The sequence below is a fragment of the Periplaneta americana genome, chromosome 17, assembly GCF_040183065.1.
Source record: "Periplaneta americana isolate PAMFEO1 chromosome 17, P.americana_PAMFEO1_priV1, whole genome shotgun sequence".
Lineage (NCBI taxonomy): Eukaryota > Metazoa > Arthropoda > Insecta > Blattodea > Blattidae > Periplaneta > Periplaneta americana.
In genome coordinates this window covers 115504352-115525132 of record NC_091133.1, presented here as the reverse complement: position 1 = coordinate 115525132, position 20781 = coordinate 115504352, and the positions used below count along the sequence as shown (strand labels likewise).

Here is a 20781-nt window from a genome sequence, read left to right as displayed (position 1 = left end):
ATGGCCCCCACGAATTCCCGACTTGACAACACCGGACAAGAGCCTGTGGAGGCACATAAAAGAAAAAGTGGCTGCTAGATGGTATCAAACAAACAACGAACTGAAAGATGCTGTGACAGCTGCCTTTGCAGACATAACACCACAGCAGTTACGTAAAATGTCACAAAGGACCTGGAGACGTGTCCAACTCTGCATAGACAATGATGGAGCTCACACAGGTCCATTAGATTAGGTAAGTAAGAAATATCTATGGGTACAGTGACTTATGGCCCTTCCTGTACTATATGAACAGGAAACGGGCTGTGAGAGGAAAGTAGTTGTATAAGTAAATCAAACAAAGAAATGTATAAATGCTTGATTGTGAAATGGCTTTATTTTAAATCCTTACCAGTTCCAATAATGATTCATAAATTGGGATAGCAACATTATTTAAAATCCTTACAGTTAGGAAAAAGAAGACCTACTCCTACAAAAGGCATATCCGTTACAGATCATTTCAAACGGCAATCTCAGTTCTTATTAACAAGCTAATTAAACATTGGACAGATGCCTGTTAACGTGTTACCAACATAAGGTGAATGAACTTGTAAGCAAAGGAATTAAATGTTTTGAATAAAAAACTGAAAGATGACATGTGTACCCTGTTTTGAATTTCTACAAAGATATCCTAACCGCTTCACATCGGGAATCCCTGGTTAATATACTCAAAGCTTATGAAAAGTACACATATAAGCCATATGCATTGTGTAATCCATGTCACAAGATTCACCTAATTTCATTATAGACACAGTATCTTTGTTACATATAGTCAAACCTTCACAGCCATATTTAATTGAAAATTCCTAACACTAATCTGTATTAGGAAATTTAGTGTAAATGGAGAACGTATATTCTCATAACATACAGGATTATCTTTAGTCCACTAAAACAGGGTACTGTTCATAGGAAGATTGAAAATTAGAAGCGTATCAGCACACTTCTAACTCTCATTCCAGTGGCTCAGCATCCTAAATGTGTCTCGAAGGTTAAATGAAGCTGAGTAAACCACCATGTGTTCACAACTTTGATCGGTGCTGACGAGGACTATGATATTTGTTGCTTCCTTGCATTAAGCCATGTGTAGAGTTACTGTGACGACACGATGACATTACAATTTGAACACATGGTGAATGGAAGGGTTTTATCACTGAACTTGGTTGCAAATCGTTTCGAGCTCGTTCAAAGCATTGTTCATAAGTGTTCATATACACCATGTATTGGCAATATGTTCATCACAAATATCCATCCACAACAACGGCAATGCCTTTTGTATTCACTTGGTGTTATGATTGGTGCTCGTCCTTCAAGCCGTGTCGTGGATGCCCAGGCGAAAGATGTCATGTTGGCAAAAGAAGGTATTGCCCATCGGTTTGAGCACAAACACTTGCGAGTATGCATGTGGGGGGTCCTCATCAGCCTGCAAGCAAAAGCGGAATCTTAGAATTTACCACACAGATACTTTCGTTTACTACACTAATTCAACAAACCATTTATGACCAATGCAAAACAAAAGTTTGCAAAGCTGAGTCCCTTAACCCTTGCATTTGTACGGTATATTTAATTACGCAATTGAAAGATGCAAACACCAAGCTCTGTAGATATACTTTTGTGAAAGCTTATAAAGTTGTGAAATTAATACAGTGTTAAGCTTAAATGCCAGTGTAATATTTTAACCACATTAGTAAAGCCAAAATATATACAGTGAAACCTCTCATTTACAGACATCGAAGGGACGTAACAATCTGTCTGCATGTAAGAGGTGTCCTTTATAGGGAGGGAGACTCCCAATCTAACAGTAAATTTATAATATGCATTATGTATCTCTTCACGCTTTAAATGAAATGTATTACTGTAGTTTAATTTTAAATACAGTCTACTGTACTACAGCAAATTCTTTGCAACTTTGAACTACAGTAGATAAGACCGAAAAAGGAAAATACAGTACTGTGCCATGCAATTTTATTCTAGGTCTACAGTTATGCAGTACTGTAATTTACAGTTTTCAACTTAACCTTTACGTTCAGGTGCCATGTCTCTCGAAACAGAACTGATTGAAGTGAAGAGAATAATCCTACTAACCCCATCATGTGGCGAATACAATTTCACGATCGCGGAAACCTTGGACCCATCAGACAAGTTAAATTTTATGACTTTGTTTATCCACCCGCTTCCAGCTAACAAGGGGTAGCCGGCTGGGCTAGTGGTAGCCTACGAGACCCTTATTGTCTTCTCTCATGTTAAGGAATTTCTGTACAGTTCTCAAAACTAAATTTTCCATTTTTGTAACACATTAGGTCTTGAAATCCAAGTTCTGTCCGCAGTCAGGAGCTAAAGCAAGCTTTAGGACTGTGAAACAGCTGTCCGTGTCCGTGTCTGAGAGTGTCCGTAAACGAGAGTTAAATTTATCGTTATTTCTATATTATTTCAGTTGAGACATAAAAATCTGTCCGTATCTTGGAGGTGTCCGTAAGGAGAGGTTTCACTGTATACACTATTTAATTTGCACATTTGGGCATATAAAACATTGTATGCAATTAAGTTTAAAATAATATTCAAAAGAAACATGAATATTTAAACAAATATCAAAATCGCTCCAAAATTGAAGAATATTGTGACACTCTCACATAAATTTTTAATACACAAAGGACTTCTTCTTGTGCTTTTAAAACATAAGTTTTTCTATAAAGCTTTTTAACTTATTTATTATATGTTTGAGTTATCAAATTTTTGTTATCATAGGTTTAATAATATAATATAAGAAGTAGGCCTATAATACTGTTAAAATTTATCCAGTAATGACATAAGAATCTTCTACTGATTATGCACAATTTCGAAATTTATCTCCATTTCTTTTAGATAAACAGAAATTGTTTTGCTTGCTACTTTTTTTTTTAACATGTTTATGGCAATTAGAAAGACGACATAATGCTGAAAATATAGCATAAGAGTATATTAAGAAATTAATTTATAACGTTATACTTTATTGCATGAGTAAATGTTTAGGAATTCGCTAGTTTCCTAATTTTGACAAATGCAGTAACTGTATAACATTATTAACGTGTTTCATATGCAATTTTTTTGTACAGCAGCATTATAAAACAATTAAGAAATAACAAATCACATATTTTGTAATGACTGGCAGTTTGATGTCATGATCTATGAAGAAAGGGGGTTGCTATGCAACAATTATGTATTAATATTACAGCACGGCAAATCGTTTCATATATTAATCTTGGGGCACAAGTTATGTAGTCATAATAGAAATCATGACATTTTAGTTGGCATGGTAATATTTTACGACACTTTCAATAATGTGGCATGTGCGCCATTTTGACTAACACTAAAAACTGTTTATAATGCTGTACAAAAAATAATTTTACAACATATAGGCTACTCAGGAATCCATACCAGCAATAAATAAATAATATGCATACGAGTTTCGTCAAAAGACACAAACACAGCACACAACTACTTAAATATACCGTATCATTGATGATATGCAATTTGCACCTATATGAAAATTTCCTTTGTTTACAATGCAGCACTGAAACTAAGTTGAATAACCAAATAATGTCTAATAAAACAAAGAATAACGCAATTTTAAAACAACTGCACTTAAATTCCACTTATTGTACTTAGAATTTCATAATTAACAAACTTGTGACAGAATATTATTTAAACAATACTTGTAATAAATATTTCCAAGGTTTATGAAAAATATATTCATCCAAGGCTTGTATCGAATAGAAGGGCTTTCATCTCAAAACTTCCTAATCTAAATAACTACTTCAATTAAATTTAATTTCAACGAAAAACACGTCAATTTAGATATTGAGGTTAAGTTTAAAATCAGTGTTAATTGCACTTTAGATTTCACTTCCTCCTCCCCTTTGAAATTTTAAATGGCACCCCTATATTATGATACTTAAATTTAAAAGCGTATTCAATTGTTTATACATCTCATTCATTTGTTCTCACACCTTTTGTTTTCTATTGTTGCCTGGCAACCTGGATTGTTGTTTTTGTCAGTTGGTTGTAGGATGAAAAAAAACTGTATTTTGGGTAATTCACAAAATGTGCTTTGTTGGCTATTTCGGAACTCTTCTACATAGCATTGTCATAGTATCAAAACCATACATAACCATATCTCTTAAAATTAGTTTGTGTTATGACCTGAAATAACCTGTAATCAACAATAAATAGTCTTTGTGTGAGATCGTGTGTATGGTTTCCGCACAAAACCAATCCGCAGAAAGTCTAAAATTCCACATTCAGTATTCCCAACCTAACACACACAACAATTTCCCTCTTCTTACCGCTTAAGTGACATATTGATTTTACTCCTTTAGGCTGTTAACATATTATTTTAGAGACGTTCAATATAGTAATAATTATAAATTGGAAACTTACCACTGCAATTTCACCTAAATTGCACTGTTAATTATTGTTTTTAAATATTTGCAAAAATTAAGTAAACTCTACAACTCCACTAAAGTTACTGCATTCGTGATGCAAGTGAAAAAATCAACAAGATTCCAGACTCATCATAGACTGGGGAAAAAAAAGACAGACGTATATCACGGCCTGCTGGAGTATAGTAAACACAGAAAACATTTTAAAGCAACAATGTTGAAGATAGATATTTTTGTTTTGCAAATTTGCCGTCATTGAACAGAAACCAAGATGGAGATTTCATTGCAACTAATTAGAAATTCCTCTTTCAGGTATGTAATAAACGATCTTCGCACAAAATAATGTACGATACACGAGCGGTATGTTTTCTTTCAATTCTCGGAAATTAAAAAAGCTCAACTACGTTTCGTTTTTTCAAACTTTTCCTCGAACATGAAAACTTCAACATACCGCTCTTGTAACACATATTACTATTGTAGTTCTATTCTCTTCAACTTTAATCAATAATAACAGGGGAGTGAAGCCTAAAATGCAACTGGTTTTCAACTTCCCCCTCAATATCTAAATTGACGTGTTTTCTGTTTAAATTTAATTAATTGAAATAAAGTTATTTAGACCAGGAAGTTTTGAAATGAAAGCCCGATATACTGTTATTTATATGAATAGATAAGTAATGTATAATGTGATTCCCAACCCCAATGACGTCTTTGTTGTGTGCTAGCCACTGCAAGCTCCCAAGGCTATATGACTGTGCAATGACATGGGATGTGTATGCTGTATCATGCACCAAGAGAATTTTGTGGACAGTTTCCCAAAGTGCAAGTTCCAACATGTGCCAGAACTCATAAAGTAGGAATAAATTCAAAATTACAGATTCAGTACTGAATAAAAACGTTGAAAAAAATCCATTTCAGGATAACAAACCTAGCTGAAAAGTGGCTCAGGACCATAGAATATAAATGGCCTTTACTTTCAAAATTAAATCAATTTCTTGTCACAACACACTCCAACTAAGATTTTGCTTCAAAACCGACATTACGAGACAGTATCTATATATAGGCAGCAAATTCATGTACAGACCCAGAAACAAAATTCAGGTGACCCAGATTTTGTTTCTGGGTCTGTACATTGGTTTGGTAGAAACAATGATGAGCTTAGCAAAATTCAAGTTAAGTAAAAAAATCTTAATATTCTATTCTAAATAAATTTCCTTTTGTTATCACATCATAAGCTAGTGAAAATAATTCGTCACTTTGAAATTGCTTTTATTTTTTGTTACAAACACTGCTGTCTGAAGGCTTATTTGCTTGCCAGTGAATTGGTGATAGCAAGATTGTTTTTGATGAGGCGAGTCAAAGGACTCTTGACATTCGTCTTACTGTTAGGGAAAAACATCGGGGGGAAAAAACCAACTAGGTAATCAATCCAAGCAGGATTTGAACCTGCGCTCAAGCACAACCTCCAATTTCTATCCTCTGAGCTATGTACACCAGACGCACTCTGTGTTGAAATTACATTCTTGTGTTAAAGTATATGTAGTAAATTATATTTCTGCAGCAGCTATTGCAACACATGCAAGAATATACATTTCTTATATAGTTTAAATTAAGAAGGAAGGTATATTATAAATTGTAAATATGTAAGATGAATTTTATACAGAAAATTCTTGGCAATTAAATTGTTCAAGTAATAATTACAATTAAAATTACAAAAAGCCACTTGTGAATTCATTTAAAACGTCTACTATCATGAAGATGCCAAAAAAAAAAATAAATAAATAAATAAAAATAATAAATCCAGACGTTTGAGGTGGGCAGGACATGTAGCACGTATGGGCGAATCCAGAAATGCATATAGAGTGTTAGTTGGGAGGCCGGAGGAAAACAGACCTTTGGGGAGGCCGAGACGTAGATGGGAAGATAATATTAAAATGGATTTGAGGGAGGTGGGATATGATGGTAGAGACTGGATTAATCTTGCTCAGGATAGGGACCAATGGCGGGTTTATGTGAGGGCGGCAATGAACCTTCGGGTTCCTTAAAAGCCAGTAAGTAAGTAATAATAATAATAATTTGCCACATGTGTGAAATCTCAAAACTTATCCTTCTATGAAATTAATGGTATATGCGATGTGTCTTTTTTAAAGAAACATATCTTATAATGTGACTTACATCTACCAAAATATATAAATGGTGCAAATTGCATACACATTTTTATTTGCTTTCCTGAACCTCACAAAGCCAGGCAAATAAAAAAAAAACTGATTTCAGATGAAGCATGTGATACAAATGTTACTGGGTTCTAAACCAAGGCATTCAGGATGCAAAACCAATGTCCCACCACTGACCATCTATGTTTTTGGTAGAAACTCTTTTCTGAAACATTATTTCAAGTTTTTTATCATTATATTTATTATTTCTATCACTATCACAAAGTGCGCATAGAACTAATTTTATGTGAACTCGAGTGCACACAGAGGAATTTATAAAAAACGAAATAGAACTAAGAATTTTTTGGTCAAGAAATATTTTACATTAAGAATTTTTCCGTAAAGAAGGTGCGAAAGAGAGCAAAATTAATTCTCATTCCACATGTATTTCACTAACCCTATGCTCTAATGAGCACGTCTGTCTATAAGAAAATATTTATTAAAATAACATAACAATTAGAAGGCTACATGCAGTATGACAATCTCGGCAAGTATTACATGTAAACTCATGAATTATAGTTCTATTTGTTTCAAAACTGAGCATTTCCTCTATTATAAAATACTCGTAATAATAAATATGTCCAATTTAAAAAACAAAACATATTTCTCATTCAAACTTTGATTTGTCAGAGCAGGAATTGTGACAGATTATGAACAACAATATGACAGTAAAGAGACAGAATGTCCAATGCAGTATGCTGCCAGCTTTAGAGGGCAGTGACAGTTTTGCAGTTGCTGTGACACCACCAGAAATAAATTATTTCAATATAAAGCCATCAGGATGAAAACAGAACACGATAATATGCTTAAAATTGTCCAGAAATCCTATTAGTGACGTATGTTAAATTTCAGTTCATTTGTATAAAGTATTATCTTAAATATTATTATAACTTGCATGACAATAATTCTATCACAAACTATTGCTAGTTTTCGTTCTCTTCATATCTTGCTTACATTTTATAAAATGTGTCATTTTGTAGTAATTGGTCCAAGGGATCTGTCATGTGAATAGTTTTAAGCTTATCTGGTGATAGCACCATTACAAGTTGATTCTGATGTGTATGTTTCATAGCAAGAGTTTTTAATTACTAGACATTTGATTTATATGCACGAAAGTTAAGAATGCCATCAAGTGAACAATGCATTGTATTGTATGTCTATGGACAACAACACAGTTTACAGGAAAGGGAAGAGAGAGAGCTAAAGGCTGTACTAATCTGTGACAAAAAGTATGCCTAAATGCTCAACTTACACTCAGGCAACCACTGATCATTTATTTTCACCAGCGTCTATATTTCTTTTTTGTATTTATATGTATTATCTGGTGGGATGGAAGAGAAGGCTTTACGGCCTTAATCCTGTCAGATTAAATAAATAAATAAATTTTAAATTTAGATCAGAGCACTGGAAAGTAGAGTTGGGCTACACGATTCTTTTTCAGAAGTCGATTCCAACAATTCAATCATACATTATGAATCGATTCTAACAATTTGTTCATGATTCTTCCCAGTCTGCGATTCCAACTATTCTTTTGAACATCTCTCCCATAGACGACAATGAGAAGTGAGATGTTGGATGGTCTCTTTCTCATTGGCTCATGGTTCTCATGTCTTGTGCTACATTCCTGATTGCTGTGTTAATGCGCTTTTTCAATTCGGCCAACGTCACTAGAAGTGGAGGTATGTAAACATTTGTCCTTGATGAAACCCCACAGAAAAAAAAGCACACACTGTGAAATCCGGTGAACGGGATGGCCATGTGCATAAGGTCCTGTCTGCACCCGTTGCACGACTAATCCATCGATCTGGTAGGTTGATTTAGGAAAATTGGTTAATACCACAACTCATGGAAGAGGTGGACCAGGGGTTCATTTTCCAACAAGAACAGTCCCTCCACATTGGCATACGGAGGTCCTCAGGTACCTAAATCAACACCGACCAGGTCGATTGTAGTAAATGAATTGTTCCAAATAAATATGTATAATAATTTTAATATCATTATACGGTGAAGTAATTTAATTGGTTTTAGTCAATCATAATAATAAATACCACCAAATACTAAATTTCGTAACACAATGTCCAAATAATCTATGTCCTGCGTTATTTACAAAGTTTTATTACCTCACATGCCTTAGAACTTGATAAAACATTGTTTTAAGAATTTTACTTGATAAACTATGAAAACTAAATAACGAATTCCAATCTCCAAATTATTACTAGCCTTGAAACAGACTTTTCAAACATGTATTTTTGTAGTTTCATTTTAAAAAATACAGGTACTTGATTTATTTTAGCCTTCACAATTTATTTCTCAACACATGAAATACAGAAAAGATTTTACGTTTTATTATTATTATGGTAATTTCATTTTTTTTTCTTTCATTGGTAAATTAAAATCCTTGATATCTGAAGGTTTATATATACATTATATTTCATTTGCTTAATGAAACTACATGGATGATCAGGGTTAATAAAATTTGCAGCTATAAAGCACATGCTAGGATCTTTCATTTATCCAGTTTCTCAAGTCTTGCCATGCATGTCTCAAAACAACAAAAATTAGGGAAGGTAGCGTAGGACATAACTGTATAAGCTGCAGTGTTAGACTTCAAGATAACAAACAGAAACACACACAGACCACAAGATATAAGTTTATCTTGCCTGCAGTGAGGTAATGTGTATGTTGATGAGGTAACAATTTATCTAGACACTGTCGTGTAATGCAAGTCGGAAGAGATCATGCTGCACGTAAAAACTGGTCCCTATCGGCTTCAGCACAAAGGTCTGGATATAGGCGTGTGGCGGATCCTCGTCCGTCTGAAGAGAACAAGTCGTTACACATGGCTTGCTTATTCCGAAACACTCTACAAACTTAGATTCAACTGCTCTATATAATCCATGATATAATAAAAATTGCACTGCCTATAATATTCTTCAATATTTAAAACAATTGCTATCAATATTCTTTATAATTACTGTACCTGCAGTCTACCAAGAACGTTAATAAGAACTCCACCATCGAACATTGGTTGGGAATCCACAGCTGTAATAACTCTATGAATTTTTTGGAAACTTAGACTCTGAAATAAAAAAAAAAAAGATGAGTAAATATTAGAGCATATGTTCAATTTAATTTAGATTAATTTTGTAAACCTATATAATGCAGTGCTGGAATATAGAAATGTTAGCAGTGAAACACACATGTAATAACAGTCTTCGAATGTAGGGGAGACTGTTGTACCTTTGAACATTTTTTTGTTTTTTATTTTTTACTAACACCTAGAGGACTCAAAACTGAAGTAGATTGTAGGGAAAGCCACTAAGTAGATCTGATCGTAATTTTGGTTTGATTTATTGCAAAATGTGAGTTCTGTGAACGAAAGAATCTTTTATGCTCGACCATGCCGAAATGTAGAATTATACACCTGGTAGCAGACCTTTAATGCATGTCATTAAAATACACCTACTCATTAAAGGTCAGGTCTTTCAGCCAATGACGACTCAGGTTACAACTGTTCAGCCAATGACAGGTCAGCTTTCTACCGTTATAAAACCGCAAGTATCGATTATTCTCGGATATGCAATCGAAAGAGAATTAGCGAAAAGTCACGGAGGCTGGAAATCCAATACTGTCGCAGAAGATTATGTTCTGTTACTATAATAATTAGCGTTAATTGTAAATAATATTCAAATAAATTCAATTTGTCATCTCGTTTTTCAATGTCTAATTTAATTTCAATGTTATCTCTGTAGGTTCTTATGGCCTAGTAAGGTCAATGTGGACATCTGTTCCTCGGAAAAAATCAATACTTTCGCGTCTGCGCACATCTCACAACATACGGAACATTGCTCAATGTCAAATACAAATAAAATTAATAATATCAAGTTAGAAATATGGTCGAGCATAAAAAGTAGTATGAAACTCGCCTATAATGGTAATTAAGAAGCTCGTATATCCATACTCACTTCTTAATTACCTTCATTATAGGCTCGTTGCATAATGTACTATTTTATTACCAAAAGTAAACATTTCGTTCATTGATATATGTTATGTAACATAAAACCCGATTGTATATGTTACCATTCATTAGGTACAATGTGTTCCGTATTATCTGGTGAGTAATAACATATTTTAATTTTCATGATTTATTCGAATCTCTAGTTTTGGGAGCCATATTTGCTTAAACGTGCACCCTCTTGTACCTTTGAACACAGACCATCTTGTACCATGGAACATGTTCCAAGGTACATAATACTATTGCTTTTTGTCTTTATTTTATTTTAAGATCATGTCACAAAGTAAGTCCGGAATTAAGAGGTCCCCTAATTGATCAGGATGCCTTGAAGAAAGCTATTGAAGCAATTCTTGCATCTCCAGGAAATAAAATCTAAATCAGAGAAGCCTGCTATGGTTTATGATTGCAAATACATTTTAAATATGATTGTCAGTTCTTACAACTATATTCCCACCTATAATACATGTGTTCCAACTTACAAGAGGGTATGTTCTAAGGTACATGAACCTGTTGTACCTTTGAACATACTACATTTTATTTTTTCCATCCTTAATAGATGTGTAGAACAGGAAAATATATACACGAAGTTGTAAAGGAATCTTTAATAATTATTTAAAGTATTTTTTAATTTAAAAGATATAATTTCCCAAAATTAAAAAAAAATAAAATGTGAAAAGTGTTTAAAGGTACAACAGTCTCCCCTATACTTGGTAAAGAAATTCACATCCAATGCATTTGCAATACTTTTCTTTCTACTCTTCGCAGCAGATACACTCATGGCTAAGAGCTACTTAATTTTTCGACAATATTTTATTCAAGCTTTAATTTCCCAACAGTACATCCTCCAGGTTGGGAGTTGGGCGAAGGGCTAACAACCCATCATTGTAAAAAAGAGCTTGTTACGAAACCCCAACATAAGCCTCAGAATGGAACTGATTCTTTGGCGTGACCACAAGCTGAATATGAGAAATGCCTGTTATTATTCGGTTGAGAAGCTTTTCCGTCATCTAGTCTACTTTCAAAGAAACTGAAAGTTAGAATTTATAACACAGTTATATTACTGGTTGTTCTGTATGGTTGTGAAACTTGGACTCCCACTTTGAGAGAGGAACAGACTTAAGAGTGTTCGAGAATAAGATACTTAGAAAAATATTTCGGGCCAAGAGGGATGAAATTACAGGAGAATGGTGTAACTCAGAACTGCATGCATTGTAGTCTTCACAGAACATAATTAGGAACATTAAATCCAGACGTTTAAAATGGACAGGGCATGTAGCATGTACCAGTGAATCCAGAAATGCATATAGAGTGTTAGTTGGACGACCTGAGGACAAAAGAGCTTTGGGGAGGCCGAGACATAGATGGCAGAATAATATTAAAATGGATTTGAGGAAGGTGGGATATGATGTTAGAGACTGGATTAATCTTACTCAGAATAGAGACTGATGGCAGGCTTATGTGAGGGCGGCAAAGAACCGCTGGGTTTCTTAAAAGGTATTTGTAAGTTTGTATTCACAATATAAGGGTGGTGAAAAGTTTAAATTTTTTCCTACACAATAATTTACCAGAAATTTGTTATTCAAAATGTTCTGTGTTCTCACAATTACCCATACAACTATTCAAGAGAAACCGACTTTCGAGATATACTGTATAAATGGGAGGGGGGAGAGGGTGTCAATTTTGTGCATGGCATAGGGTAATAGGATTCTTAAATATGTTCCCGCACTAAGGTAATCAAATGTATTAATAATTAGTGTAAGAATATTTTACTCCACTTCTGTGGCTTTTCTATGAAGAATTCCCATATTTATTTAGACTCTGGACTCAAAACACTCATCTTGTCAACACTATTGTATGGATCTGAAACATAGACACGTACAGTATCTCAACTGAAAAGATTAAAAGCAGCAGAAATACTGCTCCTAAGACAACTGGCAGGACATACATTTAATGGATCATCAAAGAAATGAAACCATTAGTGGTAAGTTAGGGCCTGTGCATACAGAGCATTACCACAGTATAAGCATTTATAGGTAAACTTGCACGAACATGTGATCAGGATGCTTCTGGATGGAACACCATGCAAGAATATGTTATACTCCAGTAGGCGAAGGAAATATGGGAAGACCGAAGAAGAGGTGAAGAGATCAGATGAAAAAGACTCAATGGTTCAATCCGTAGATAGTGATGATCACTGAAATAATTTTATTACACACTTCAACATAATTACGTAAGTTTCATATCAATGACAGACCACAGACAAGCAACAAATGATCACGAAATCATGTGACTGTGTATGTGTGTGTGCAGAAGATGTCTCATACTGTCTAAAACAGCTTCTCAAGTTTTCTTATGAAAACAGTAATATAGGCTATACATAATTTTAAAAAATGGCAACACATCAGCTCATTTTTATACTTATTTGCCTAATGGACTGAGTTAACAGGTCTCTATTATTATTATTTTTCTTTTGTGACTTATGACAACTATCTTACAGTAACCATTTCCATTATACTTACAGTTAGTTTCTCCATTATTTTTACAGCACCCTGTATCTGCAAGCCTTCGAATGTCATAAATGAACTTTCCGTCTGTAAAATATATAAGACAATTTAGTTAAACACACACATCCAGATCAACACACAAAGTTGGGATTTAATACCATATTAAATAACTATAATGTTAGCATACTAATGTTCTAATGTAAAATTGTAATCTAGGACGCTCTTACAGTTCCTAAAATCTTTAAAATTCAAATATAACCAAGATCTAATTTTCACGTTATGCCAATATGAGTCTACAATGAAAGCATGTAATCACAGTAATATTCTTTCACAGAAAAATAAAAAGAATTACATTTTCCTAACTTTTAGGGTTCAAACACATAACCAAAACTTTACAGAAATTGCGTATTTTTAAGAGTTCTGTATACCATGGTAACTTCAAGGTCTAGGACAGAGGTCTCCAAAAAGCGTATAGTCATTTGTGCTCTCGATGCTGCCTGCCAAACACAGGGTGCTTTAAAGCTAGAAAAGGGGGAGAGACTCGTACCTCAACGGATGGGAGCGATCAGTGGGGGATCGCGGCAACGGTCTGCTTATGTTTACAAATAATAACATCAAAAGAATAAGAAATATCATTCGTTTGTATATTATTTTGACATACTATGAAGCTGGACACACTGTTGCTATTGACACAAGTCACTGCAAATTCAACCTCTTCTGTTCTATGGTGCCTTTCAGTACCTGGAAAAGATCTTCTCCATTTGTATTTTGTAATTACATCTAGAAGACATTCAGACACAGTAAAATGTTCGTTAACTCCTCGGATGAAAATGGCTAGGTGAGCTTTGTCATTTCTATCTGTGATTTCGTCCAATGCATGTGAGTCAGCTACAAACTGGTTAATTGTGGTTTCGACTAAAAATTAATTACATTTGCAATCCTGAAATTCCTTCTCTGAACTGTAATTGGAAACAATTTAATTTTCTTAAACTTTGACTTTGTTCTAGACACAGTATTTTAGTAACGTCCTGTATGCACTATTTTACAAATGATGCTTCTGTAAAGGGCTTCATTGATTTTCCAATATTCCAAGCTAAAACATAGCTAGCAAGAAGCTTTTTCTGTTTAAGACTGAGGACACGTGTGTGATTTGTGTTTGTATTTTCTTGTTTTATATTTATCAAAAAATTTGTGGGCCTACGCATTTCACCCAAAATGAAACGAAAAACATGTCTGTCATGCGGAACTAAGTGTAAATGTATTGTAATATAACCAGCAGTTATGCAGATAGCCCCAAAATAAATTATTGTCACATGTCCAACATGCCTGTAATTGTATGATATTCTTTCTGAAGAGTCGAGTATTGTCGTCGCATGTTGAATTTTAACACACGCTTAAGAATTTTCGAACAAATTAAGCATTTCACATTCTCCCCACTAACACAAAAAATTTCTCTTCCTATTCATCCTTGAATGCACTATGTCCATGATTAGAAGATATTGTGAAACGGTGGAACACTCCGACCAACACAATGATAATGGCAGTCTGTCACTGCTCTACATTTGCGCATAAACATTGAGTACAGTACAGGTGGAGATGGGTGAGGCGGAGCACGCTCTTTACATACTGGCTTCAGTTCCGTTCAGGGGCTTACTCGCGAGTAGGCTTTTGGAGACGTCTGGTCTAGGATATCCATATTTTGAATTTTCAAGTCATCTTTGCTCAGCTCAACGATGAACTTCAAAGTGATCTTGGCGAATTTCTATTACATTAACAATGGTACTATACAAGAAATAAATGAATTTAACATTAGAGAGGTGCAACAAACTATAGTTGCTCTTGTCTGAAGGCTACCAGTTATATGTACGGAGGTAACACACGCAACATGTTCCAGTTTTCACTCGGTACTTTTCTCAGTATTGATTTCGATTTTTTCTTGCACATAGTGATTGTCGGTTATACAGGGTGATCACAAGGAGTTACCACCACTTATAGAACTTATTTTCGAAGGCATTTTGAGAAAAAAAATGTCAAATATGGGTCCTATTCTCAATATATTCAGAGTTACACTAATTTGAAGTTATTTATAAAATGCCTTTTTTATTTAGTTTTAAGGGGATGCGCTACTGAAAAATGACAGTTTTTAAAGAAATGTCATGTTTTTATTTATTTTACTCTTCATATCCTAAATTCCAACGTTCCATTACCACAACCTGTGTTTCAGCTATAATATTCACTTTAAAAAACATAGAAAACTCTTGTTTTAGATTCCAAAAAACGGTTTCCAAAAATAAACGTGTTATTTTCAAATTTTATTTTTAAAAGCGTTATTTGTTGACTTAGATCATTGAAATTTTCCTGATTAATTCATAATCATGATCATAATATGCTGTTAAAATTTCAATACATTATCTCTTAAAATGTGGAAATTAGAAAATTCAGTAGCGCATCCCCTTTAAGGGTAAAAGAATATTGCAAATTGAGAATGAACTATATTCAGAAATATAATTTCTTTAATTGGCTAGTACTCTCAAGCTAAATATGTGTTGTTAGTTGCTTTGTACAGATTTTTTTTGCACCACTTCTAGCGACTTGATTCTTTACATCCTAATGTACAGTCTTAAAGAGTTTACAATAGTAGCGTGATTTATAAAAATCACTATGATACGTTCGTAAGAATAATGTTGTTGTTGTTTTCTAATGCCAGTAGTTTGACAATAAAATCATTTGACCTCTTGCACTCCAATATTTTTCGAAGATATTATCATGACCAGCCACTGAAGCACAGATTTTGAGGTGTTCCGAATCCATTTCTTGGTTTGAGTTGCACAATGGGCAGTTAGGGGACTGATATATTCCAATTCTAATGTAATTTTGTAGTTAAAAATCGAAAAAAAAAAAAAAAATGGTACAAAGTAACTATGGAATTCACACCAAATTTTTAGCTTCAGAATACAAGACAACTAGAGAAATGATATTTCTGAATAGTTCATTCTATATTTGTAATATTCTTTTATCCTTAAAACTAAAGAAAAAAGGTACTTTACAAAAAACTTCAAATTAGTGTAACTCTGAAAATTTTGAGATTAGGACCATGTTCATATGACATTTTTTGCTCAAAATGTCTTTGGAAATATGCTCCGTAAGTGGCAGTAACTCCTCGTGAATCACCCTGTATATAAAGATCAATGTATGGAGTGTCTCAGTCTTAACATGGTCTGCCCATGTGGCAGCTTTCATATGTGTAGCAATGGCATACCTCTCAGCCACATGGTGTGCAGAGATGGCGCTGGTAACATTAGATACTCACTCAATATAATAAAAAATATGCTGAAACTGCCTGCCATCCTTTTCTATACTTTTTAGAACCTCCTTAATAAGTTCTCCATTACTCATTCAAGTTCCATTGAGAAACAGAGGCAGTCTCCTGATGGATATTATGCTTGAAATCTTCTAAGGTACGTGGGATTTTCCTGCACACTTACAATCATAGTTTACATTTATTGTCCACATCTGTGGAGTAACGGTCAGCGCGTCTGGCCGCGAAACCAGGTGGCCCGGGTTCGATTCCCGGTCGGGGCAAGTTAACTGGTTGAGGTTTTTCCGGGTTTTTCCCTCAACCCAATATGAGCAAATGCTGGGTAACTTTCGGTGCTCGACACCGGACTCATTTCACTGGCATTATCACCTTCATCTCATTCAGATGCTAAATAACCTAAGATGTTGATAAAGCGTCGTAAAATAACCTACTAAAAAAAATTTTACATCTATATATGTAATTTGAATTGGTAATGGAAATTACGGGAAAACGGCTGAATGGATTTTAATGAGTGACCCCTCATTTTCATGCCTGGCATCCAAAGTTTTTCGGAAAAATAGTAGTTTTCAGTGAAATGTCAATTTTCCTACATAATTTTCCTATTTTCCGAAATCCATCTGTTGTCAGTTTTGAGAACTAATTTTATTGAATCATGGCCGATTTGATTGAATTTCAGAACAAAACACACACTACAATAAACAATAGGCTATTACATGAAAGCCATGACCTGCAGGATTGCCGACATATTTAGAGCTCAATTCAATTTGTTATTAAAAACTGATTCTGCAGTGTATAATTTTCTGAGTACAGCTGTGTATTGGATATTCAAATCTACGAAACTTGAGGTGGTTTGATGACATTATTACCATTAGAAATTAAATATTATTATAGTTAATATGATGCGTCTATTCTTCATTAATTGTACATAATATTGATGCTATATTGATGACATGAAAGTAAAACGTTTTGAGGTTATGTAAGTAAATGTAGAGAATATCTTAATTTAGATCTTCATTTCTATAATTTACTGAGTGACTGCTATATATAACTACAAAACTTAAGTAAGATAATAATACTGTTATTAAAAATCAAATATTTTTATACTTATTAAACCAGTGGGGTTGGGTCTTTTTCATATACTTAATAGTGGTGTAGTGTAGATATTGATATGTGTCATTGTCTTCAGTATTGGCTCGAGAGAGCGCAAAAATTACAGTTCCTAAGGAAAGATAAAAAAGTATTACTTACTGATAAAATAAGAGGCCTAGAAAATTTTGTAGTCTCCAGATCATTTCAGCAAGATCTCTTAGTAGGATAAAATGATTTTACGCTCTACATTTCAAGTTCTACATGCAGCAGCTATACGAAAATGCTATTGTTCGAAAACTTAGCAAGCCTGACATTTTTTTAACTTTTGCCTACAAACCACAATGACCTGCTTTACTCCCACATGAAAAACCCACTGATAGTCCTATAATTGTTACTTGCGTTTTCGCATTGAAACTCAAAACTGAAGGTGGACAGGTTCAAGAAAAAGTATTTGTCCTAAAAAAAAATCCATTCAGAGGGAGTATGTTTCATTATTATGGAAGCAAATAACTATCAAAAAGACAAGTATTCTTCATTGAAAATAAATCTGAAAAATTTTTATTTCAACGTCTAACGAACTTAGTTTGCAGCAGCATTTGCTGCACAAGCCACTAGTTTATTATATTTATGTACTTACGAATATTGGCCGATTGGAATTGGTGGTCAGCCATTTTGTATTTGATGTTTATAATTAGCTATCAGAACAGGAACTGTTTGGCTTTGGTGCATGCGCTGACCTCTCATGCAGTGCCGGCGTGATCCTTACATGAATTTATTTTTGCGTGTACATTCCAGATCAAATCAAGAAGTTCCCTTCGTGCTCTAGTTACACACTTGCATATACGAAGGTTAGGTTTGGTTAGTTTAAGTTTTTATTAACAAACTCCGCACAAGATCCTGTTGCAATTCGCAGATGTATAAATCGATGTTTGATGATGTCACATTAATTCGATATTCGATTGTTTTCATTTTGTCTCTATCATTTTCAGATTAGTTTTGGAATGGGAGTGTAGTTCTACAACTCGTGATGGTGGTTTGTGTGGAGGTTGTGTTTATGTCAGATATTTGGCAGAGTTGATGTTCAAGATCCAGATCATCGTGAATGCCTGCATTGTTTTTTCATGGAAGTGGGAGAAATGTATCCATGCCTTCATTAATGTGAGGTAAGTGATCATAGTTTGCTATTTACTGAACTGTTTTGTCATTGACATAGGTTAGGTTAGACTTTATTAGCTTAGGAATGATAAGTTGATAGTTATTGTAAATCGAAATGTAACTTTGAAGTTGTCTAGACTATTAAAGTGTTTTGTTTCTATGAATTTTTTGTGTTTTGAATTTACTTGTGAAAGTTGGGAGTTTTTAGATTTTTTTTAAAGTTATTTCAAATTTTTTCCTAGTGTTCTCATTTTTGGGACAAAAAATCGGGTGTTTTTGGAATGTATTTTTCTCGAAAGAACAGAACCAGTACTGTTACTTTATTTTTAACAAAATATCAGTCATAAATTTGTGTTACAAGATTTTAAAAATCTAAAAATCTTCACTTCATTATTCGCAATACGGATTTCTATTGACCGGACCACAACTATGTGTGAAGTGGGTTATTTAACGAAGCTGTATCAACTACTAGTTGTTTAGCATTGATGAGATTGGTGATAGCGAGTTGGTATTTGGCGAGATGAGGCCGAGGATTCGCCATAGATCACCTGACATTTACCTTATGGTTGGGGAAAACCTCGGAAAAAACCCAACCAGGTAATCAGCCCAAGCGAGGATCGAACGGGCGCGTTTCCGAACAGGGGTAGTGGCATTTCCTCTAAGGTTAGAGCCCAGTTTAGGTGTGTGTGTGTGTATCAATCGAAAATTAGGGGCTAGAAAATATTGAAAATAGGACCCATGTTTATATGACATTTTTTTTTTCGATTAATACACACACACACCTAAACTGGGCTCTAACCTTAGGGGATATGCCGCTGCCCCTGTTCGGAAGCGCGCCCAATTTAATTGCTTTCCATTTCATAATGATGAAATATGCACAAAGCTCTACATTAAAATTATTTACTCCTTAACAATATAAAAAAAACTCTACCGAAATATTTGTAAAGATGAGCTGAGCGTAGATCTCATCTTACCGATATGTTCTATTGGAAATTATTTTTAAATTTGCTAAACGAAACTTCTAGATCAATTAGAGAAAAACTGAATTATCCTCGTTTGCAACATGTCTTTCTCTTTTGTCATATTTGTCCTTTATCAAATTATAAATAAACCATACCGATCCCTTGCGGCTTGCATTACCGGCAATGTACATTTTCATTTAGAATTGTAACCTTTCCTTGATATTTCAAGTGTAATGTAATAAAACCCACAATTTTACAGCAGTCAATATATATTACAGTGTCATACAAAAAGCGCAGTAAGCAACTGATAAAGAATTCGAATCCTTTGGAGCCATGTGGTACTATCTTCTTAATATAGGTAGGTACTTATGATGGTAGTAAACGTAAATTTTTTGGTTATGGTTGGTACATGTTATTTACACACGAGATCATTCAAAATATCCGTAAAAAAATAATCATTCTAGTCGCTACGAGTAGTTGTGCATTTTGTGAACACATTGCTTCTTTTCACTTACATTATACATGTTTATTAAATTTGGTCGCTGGACAGGGTCATCAAAGATTGCATAGTACTGCTGAACAAAGCCTTTCCCGATGGCTTCATACGCTGGATTTAGCGTCATCCTAAAAAATTATACAGTTCTTCTAACTTAAATGTATATTTAATGTCTTTACGACTCGTCACTAAATTTTCTTCTAAGGACTGACACTGTTAATTTTATCGTTACCAACACAGACAGAACTTAACACCAAACTTACAAAATCGCGTGGCCCATTAGATGGCAGCACAAACAAGTGTAACTCGATTTGTATGAATCATTCTCAACTCGATATCGAAATGCTTAACCAATGGAAAACGGCGAGGAGAATATTTCGTGATGTGTCTGTTTGTTGCAGTGTGCCCAACTGTAGTGGAATAACGAAATATAGCGGAAATGTGAAACATTAACGTTAGAAGTTTAATTTTATTATTTTCTCCTTTTCTCCGAAACTTCCCAATATTGGGCAGTCAATATATTACATTGGTACTTTTTGTACCCATTCTGATCTTATATTTCTACTTATATTTTTTTTAT

The 20781-nt window shown here is 34.1% G+C and overlaps 1 protein-coding gene across 2 annotated transcripts; it reads right to left on the bottom strand.

Moving 5' to 3' along the window:
* Window positions 1-345: 345 nt before the first annotated feature.
* Window positions 346-20503, bottom strand: LOC138692948 (probable nuclear transport factor 2). 2 transcript variants are annotated; one of them, XM_069816361.1, is made up of 5 exons: window positions 20221-20503; window positions 13196-13267; window positions 9642-9740; window positions 9322-9477; window positions 346-1456 (listed from the first exon to the last, which is right to left on the bottom strand). In XM_069816361.1, the coding sequence occupies exons 1-4, from the start codon at window positions 20326-20328 to the stop codon at window positions 9364-9366; spliced, it is 393 nt and encodes a 130-aa protein (XP_069672462.1). In that variant the 5' UTR covers window positions 20329-20503; the 3' UTR covers window positions 346-1456; window positions 9322-9363. The 2 variants fall into 2 exon arrangements, with proteins under 2 accessions (XP_069672462.1, XP_069672460.1); XM_069816359.1 differs by lacking the exon at window positions 9322-9477 and having other exon boundaries at window positions 20221-20498.
* Window positions 20504-20781: the final 278 nt, after the last annotated feature.